Source organism: Buceros rhinoceros, unplaced genomic scaffold (genome assembly GCF_000710305.1).
Source record: "Buceros rhinoceros silvestris isolate BGI_N320 unplaced genomic scaffold, ASM71030v1 scaffold40638, whole genome shotgun sequence".
In the NCBI taxonomy this organism is placed as follows: Eukaryota; Metazoa; Chordata; class Aves; order Bucerotiformes; family Bucerotidae; genus Buceros; species Buceros rhinoceros.
The window spans coordinates 6,408-14,307 of NW_010429302.1; the positions used below are offsets into that span (position 1 = coordinate 6,408).

The window sequence follows — 7,900 nt, forward strand, 5'->3', positions numbered from 1 at the left end:
CAGTCAGTCTTATACACCTTCCCCATTTGGCTGCTGGGATACTAGAGGAGGCTGTTTTGAAAGCTTTACTGAAGTAAAGGTAAATAACATCCACAGGTATTAAGGGGTAGAGAAAAAAGGATGCTGAAAACCAGGACTTGAACCTCCTCAGGAAGCTGAAAGCTTTGAGCCAACAAAAGGAGCAATTTTAGTTTAAGTGGTGTACTGGGGAAGACTGACTCATAGAAACTATGAGAAGAAAAGACTCCAAGATGATGACTGTTTGATGTTGGTGTCTTAGGCTCTTTGTTCATTTGTTCCCTAGATTTGACATGTAGCACTTCTTAAAATAGAAATGTGCTCTTTTCCTGACTTATCTCAGTTTGCGTTAAGCATTTTCCCAGTGCAGTTTTCCTCTAAATTGTGCTACTTTTCTGGCTATGTAATTGCTGCAGACATCTGTGGAAACTGCTTCAGACCAGAGTTCTCTCAACAAACCTGATTTATTGAATGTGGCACTTCCAAAATAGTGCTGCAGATGAAAGAGCATGACCATGTCTGGCTAAGGAGGAGCTTAAAGTCAGAAAGCCGTAAATGCTAATTAGGTGTTACTGGCCTAGAGAGGATTCTCTGCGAAGCATTGAGACCTCTTAGAGTCTTGATCCAGCTCAGGCCCATTTTCTGTATGCGCTTCAGAGTTACGGTAATTCCGTAGTTAGTTAGCCTTGTTTCTGGCTACTTAGTTGCCACATGCCTTAGTGTTTATTCTCCATAACTTTTTCCTTTGTTGTAAAGGAGAAATTATTTTCTGTATTTGTCAAAGCAATCTTGGCACTGCCAAATTGTGCTGCCCTTGGATTAGGAGTGTTTACAGTGATGAGACAGTCGTTGCAGTAGACGAATGCCTGTGATGCTACTTACAGTCCAGCATTCAATGCTTCCTAACTACTTGTAAAAAGTAACTGACTGAAACGGTGGTGTTTTGCACAGGTTGTAGGTTATGCTTTGTAGTTCTGTCTTGGTAATACAGCAGATAAAATACAGGGGTTATTCCTGTAAAGACTTCAAAATTTTGTATTTATACTACAGTTTGTTCTAGTTTTCATTGTCTGCTTTTACACCGATTACATGGCTCAAAGGATTTGCAGTGAGTTATTATGGAGACCTTCACCTTTAGGTTAATGGTTTATATCTGAGTGCAGGATCAGAAGAGTTATTATCTGTGAGGGACTGCATGAAATAAAGTGACAGCCTTGGTTCATTTCTAGAGAACAGGTGCTATATCCCAAGGCTGCAATTGAAGTTGCAAAGAACGAGTATAAAATATGTGTAGAATTTTATTTTGCATATCCAGTTTAGGATTGATTTAGACTCATAACAAAATGGAGACAAGCATTTTAAGTCTTTGTTGTAGCTTTTCTCAGACCTTAGCTTTCAGGGACTTTGCTGAAGTTTGATTATTACTATACTGCTTGAAACACCCGTACTTTCTGAATTAAAATACTTTTCTTTGATACATAGAAAAATCATTATGGGATAGTATTTGTGATCCAGTAATATAACTATAACTTATAGTTTAAGTTATGTGGACGAGGATCACATTTCCACCACTTTTAAGTGTCAAGTTGTTTAAATTAATGAAAACAGATTACATGCTAGCTTTTGTTACATACTTGTTACACATTACTCTAATATACAAATATATTGTTACTTATTGTTTTGAAATTAGTGTTTTCTAGGGCAATGGCTTCCAAAACCCCAGTTGGATTCATTGGGCTGGGTAACATGGGAAATCCAATGGCAAAAAACCTGATAAAACATGGATATCCAGTTATTGCATATGATGTGTTCCCAGAAGCTTGCAAAGACTTTCAAGACTTGGGTGCTCAGGTATAGTAATAACCTTTCTTTATTCCAGCAGTAACTGTATGTGTTGAGTGGTGCTTGCTTGCAATGCAATGAAATAACTGGTTTTTTTCTTGGTTAAGATAACAGTAGGAACTAAAACAGTGTAGTGAATACAATCTGACTCTGGGAGGTTTTACTTGAAGCAAAGGCATGATCTGCTCTAAAGTAATTTTCATGCTGTTAGCCAGAAATGCTACCTTACTGGACTTCTCTAGCTGTTCCTGTGCCACAGCCACAACCCCACTCCCACCCCCCTCACCTTTTTATGACAATAGGTTGATGATCTGTTCTTCCACCTCCTCCTTTCTCCTGCCTTCTGCTCCCCCAGGTCTAGATGACCAATGGGCTGATTTTCATCTAGTTCTTACTTTGACCTTTTTGATTTAATATGACCCTAGTTAAAAATTTCTGCTGGCATAGCTGTGAGGGTTATAGGGACATTTGAGCTTTCCTGCTGCTTCCGGGTGCAGTCCTCAGGAGCAGGGAAAAATTTCATTATTTAAGTGCTTATTCTTTTGGAGATGAGGAAGGTTATGGTGAGAGAAGAGGAAGGAATGGAAAGGAAAAAGGAGGGAAGGAAATTGATCACATTAAGGAGCTTTTACTGTCCTGCCACATACTGTGCAAAATCTTGGCCCTGTTTCAGTCAGTGCTATTGCTTGTGTTGATCCATTACTAAACCCAGAAACCCATTCAGTCTCTCAGATGGTTGGGTTATTTCTAAATGTCTGAAACATATTTCAGTGTTTTTGACAAACTCCAAAGCTATAGCAGTTCAGATAGTTGTGGGTGGGTGGGTGGATGGGTGTGTGCATAAAACACTGAAACAAAATAATATACTCAATTAAGGAGAAACCAATGCAAAAATCGTACTCTGATGTGGCAATGTAGAGGATAGGAGGGAATTTTCTAGCAGTGGCAAGGAAATTGTAGGTAAATCTAGATAAAGAACTATATGCCTTGAGAGTCTGGACTGTTGGAGCTAATTGCAGCTGTTTTAAATAATGAGGTAATATCAAGATTTCTGAAAGATGAAATGATAAAGTGCACCTGCTGTAGCATCCCTTGAGTAGTTACAGGATCTTGGCCTTAAGTGGGAAAGTAAGCTTTTCAGCTTCTTTTCCTAGCTACTTTTTAAATTTTGTTAAAGTATCTGAAACCTTCAGCCATGAACCAGAACTGTCTTGAGTAAGAGGCTGGACAAGTGGAAAGGAAGTCTGTTCTGAACACTTGGTTGTACTTTTAATTTATGTACTGCAGAGTGATCTTTTTGCTGTGGCTGCTCATTTGGATAGCTTATTGCCATAGAAATAGAATCTTTGGCATCCACTACAATGCTTAACGTGTTATATTAGAGGTGAACTGTAATGCTTTTGAAAATAAAGCCAAAAGCATGTTTTAAGATTGTAAATCACTAAGAGAATACATGTGTAGGCTTAAATACAAATAAAACACGTTTAAACAAAATACATGAACATAACTTCCTCTTCCTGATCTATAGGTGTAAATCCTACCCCGATGTTTACTTTCAGGACTTGGAAACTTGTGAGTCCAAGGGGCCTTGTAGAAACTGCTGTGGAAGGAACATCGGGCTCCAAGGGCTGCTTTCTCTTTGGTCTGGCTGGTAGGGTAAAACCATTGGGAGTGTTACAGAGGTGAAAAGATGCCCCCCAAGAAACAGTAAATGTTGTCAAATGTTCATAGTTTAAAGTCAGTGCTGCTACCAAGGTATATGGAGGATGAGGGATGTTTGATCGTAAATCTGCATATTCTGTGAATCCACTTTCTTTAGCTTCTGAAGTAAAGAACTGGGATGTAGTGTATGTCAGGAGACAGCCACCTGCCTGCTGATGGTGAATAATAAGGGGAAAAATAGTTGAGCAGAAGCATATGGAACCACTTGGGATGAAACCTGGAGAACGTTGCAAACTACAGACAAGGTAGAATACTGAACAGTGCTGTGAACAAGTAGGCTGCCTCCACTCTGCTGTCTTTCCCCTTCCTCATAGTTATCACTTTCTTTCTCACACAGTGGAGTGAGTAAGTGTGACACAGTTACTTTGCTTCAGTTTACCTATCCTTGAATCGTGTCTCAGATTTGAAAGTTTGATAGTATTACTGAAGTTATCTGATGCATAAAACAGCATAACAATAGAGCTTTCTTCAGTATATGTGGTAAGAATGGCACTTCAGGCAAGCAGAATTAATTCACTTATCATAAATATAAAGAAAATATAGGGAAGCATTTTGGAACAGGTACAAACAGATGCACATATTGAAGAGCATAAAACAATGACCAATATGAAGAAAAAGTCTCCCCTATCCAGCTGCATACTGCAAAAGTTTGCTTTTGGCACATATCAGAACATGTATGGACTTGGTGGGTTGCTCTCTGAGCTAGTATGGACTATGTTAGTAATCAGTAATTAGTATTTGATATGTTTTTTCAAGTTACCACATTCTTAATGATTTCAAATGCTCAGTGTTTCTTAATAGCTTTCAAATCATTCAACTTTATATCTGAGGCAGTCTCATAAAAAAAAAATATGCTGCTTCTTGAACTATGTATCCTGGTTTCCTCCGGGATTATTAATTGTATTTTTAACAGGACCAAAAAGCCAAGAATGGCAATTTCCACTTTAATTCCCACTATTTTGCTATTTACTTCAAGGTAGCAAAATTATTTTCCTTTGTATGGTTGTGGAAGTACTGTCCCAGTCTGTGTGAATCTATCACATTTTCTTCATGTAAAAGGCATGTTAGTATTTCAAAAGACATGGTTGGAATAAATTAATTTCTATGTAGATGTACTACATCTTCTGTACTACATCTTTTGTGTATCTGTGTTGCCTTAAGAATTGTTTAATCTGTAACCAAAACCCAGCTATATCTTATCTACTTAGCCAAGTGGAAATGTGAGACTGATGTAGTTGTTGTGTGCCCAATATAACATGCTTTTCGGCTTTTGGTTGAAAGATCAAAATGGACCACAGTCTTCAGCTGATAACTTGCAAACCTCTAAGAGTTCTGGAAATAATAGTTTCAAATAAGAAGACGTATATAAATCCAGGTTCCGATTACACACTTCCTCTCTTCTCCAGTAATATACATTGGAACTGAACTGAACCTGAGATACTGAGAACTAAAGATGAAAGTGTCATACTCATCATACTCCTGTATAAAGAGCTGGACTCACCAGACCAGGGAAGCAAGTCATAAAATTAACTAATCAGATACAGAAGCTTTTCTGTTTGTAATTGCCTCATTTATTCCTCCTAACCTTTGTTTAGACCAAAGTATGTTTCCTTTTATAACTGTGTGGTATGCCAGATGTTTGTGTCCTATTAATTTATTCTTTCAAAACAAAATCTGCGTTTTTCTAAGACCCATCTATGCCAATTTCTTTTTTTTTTTTTTGAGAGCTTTGTTCAGTGAATTATATATAGTCTTCCCTTCTTTTACTTATAAGTCAAATAGAAACCAAAAAATTTCTTGTGCTGTTTTCCAGAAGTCCTTCAAGATGTTATTCAGCATTTCTTACAAATGTGTATATCACATATGCTTTCTTTGATGCTGAGATCTTATAAATGCATTCTCTGTAAAGAGAGAATGTATTAACATAAGGGCCTTCAGTATCCAAACTCACAAAAATTATAACAAATACCTGTAGTTATAAATAGATAAGGAACTGCAAAAAGAAGTCTTCGATTTGTTGATTTGTTTACATTATGGAAAGCAACAATATTTTCAGGTAATTTTTAAACTGCAATTTATTTAACCCTAAAGCCACGTGATATGGAAATTCTAATTTATTCATGCTGAGTAAGAAGTGCATATAAAATTTTGCTTAAGACATTTCTTAAAGTTTAAAAACCCAAGACATATAATATATCTAGCAGAATAGCTCATTGTAATATTAAGGTTGCTTTTCAACATCCAGCAACAATAACTGGAAAATAAATACTCTAAGCCCTATGCACAAACAAAATCTACTTCCTGCTCACCTACATTACTTCCTACTTGGAACCTAATTCCTTTCAGTACAACTACCTGAATGAGTGAAATCAGATTTGATCCTTGTGGGCTAAAGAGAAAAGAATAAGCTGTATATTTTTGCTGTTGTTTTTCCTGAGCCAGAAGTGTGTTAACAATGCACTTTTAAAATAAATTAATTATTTAAAACTCGTATTGGACAAAAGTCCCGGTGGCAAATGCCCTCTGGGTAAAATTCACTACTTCAGCTGTCAGTGTTTCACTTGTTCTGTATGTGTCTTAAATACCATACTGCCTGCCTCTGAAAATGAGCTGAGGAAGGTAGTACACCTTTGAAGTTAGGTAAGTTTATTCAACAACCAGTACCTAGCAATACGTTTTGAAACTTGTTCAGATCTTTTTGGTGAAGGATGCTTGAGCTGATAATTTTCCTTTTTAAAAATGTCAGCCATAATGTTGAGAGAAACATCAGTTAGTTTATTAGATTTTTCTAAGATGAGGCTTAGAGGTGCATTGTTTTTTTTTTTTTCTCAGTCCTCCTCTCTTCCAATGCTGTATGTAAGACAAGGAAAAAAAAAGAAGATATTTTTGTGATCCTTCATGTTGTACCTCCTTAGAAACATTGCAGAATGGTATTTTGTATACATACATTGTTTATAGTGAATTGAAGATTTGTGAGTGGGTTATTGGGATGAAAGCATCCCCATTGATGGATGTTCTGGAGGAACTTCAGTGATAGGACATCTTTTTCAATTTTTTCTAATTTTCTGTTACTGGTTCCAATTAATCAACATTTCTATTAGGAGGGCAGTTTTTCTTGTTTTCTAATTTTTTACCTAACTTAATTGTGACCAGTGACTGCAAATACTAAACACAAACTCAGCAAACATGTCCAATGTCTTTTTCACAAGTGTCAGCTCACATAATTTTTTATTTTCTTGGAAAGGTAATGGATTCCCCAGCAGATGTAGCAGAAAGAGCAGACAGAATTATTACCATGCTGCCTTCTAGTCCCAACGTGAAAGAAGTTTACACAGGAGCAAATGGCATTCTAAAGTAAGAATTTTTTGTGGTTTGGAGAATTCTCACTCCTACTCAAGGCTGTATTACGTTGTCAGATGATCGCTGTTGCTGTAACTCTCGCTATGCCTTCAAAGCACTTAACTTGATGTTCTGTTTTGTCACTGTTGGTATTTCTAATTCCATGAGTTTTCTTAAACTGTGCTTGCTTTTGAATGGCTTTTGGCTAAATTCTTAATTTTATTTTCAGTAGAATAATCATTTGTGTGAATTTGAGGCAACTTAATTATTATCTACCTTCTCAGTTGCATATTTTTTACCATAATGTAGTTTACTACAGACAAGTATAACTAGAGTATTTGCTAGCAACAACTATTTGCACAAATACTTTTTTCTTTAAATTGAATTCCTATAAATAAAATGTTCTGAGGAGATACCATTGTGTCTCATGGTATTAAAGTGCATTAACATAGAATAACTAACAAGGCTTTATTGATTTCTGCTCTTAATGTCCATTCATTACACAAGAAAATACCTGAAGAGTTTGTTTAATGTGAAACAGTAGTTTTCAATTTTTGCAGAGGGATTTCCACTGAGCCTAAAATCCATAGTTTGCAGAATGCTAATGCTCAGATTTTTTGGATTTGCCAAATTGGGAAATAAATATTATTTAAAAGGCTCTTCTGGCGACATTTAAAAGGCTCTTCTGGCCACCAGTGCACTGCTTCTGGTGCAGGCTGACAATACCTCTAAGGATCAGGTAGGATCTTACTGCTATCCAGGTTAATAATGTAAAGAAAGAAACATACAGAAGAAAAAATTACCATAGGTTGTCTGAAACTGGTGATGCAATTTTTAGGTATTGTTTATAGGCAATATTAAGGTACAGTGATAAGAAAATGAAATAGAGGAGAAGGATTTCTATTCTTCTTGCAATATAGGAAATCATAGTTGCTTCCTTCCCTTACTGTCTGTTGTTTAATTCCTCACAAAGCAGGAA

At 36.5% G+C, this 7,900-nt stretch overlaps 1 protein-coding gene across 1 annotated transcript in view; it reads left to right on the forward strand.

Annotated features, from left to right (window-relative positions):
• Positions 1-1,719: 1,719 nt before the first annotated feature.
• Positions 1,720-7,900, forward strand: part of LOC104499130 (3-hydroxyisobutyrate dehydrogenase, mitochondrial-like) — a gene marked incomplete at its 3' end in the record, with an annotated part of 7,914 nt that continues 1,733 nt past the window's right edge. The window contains exons 1-2 of the mRNA XM_010142593.1: positions 1,720-1,869; positions 6,827-6,936. Of these exons, the coding sequence (XP_010140895.1) occupies positions 1,723-1,869; positions 6,827-6,936 (257 nt within the window). The remainder of the gene's footprint in view (positions 1,870-6,826; positions 6,937-7,900) is intronic.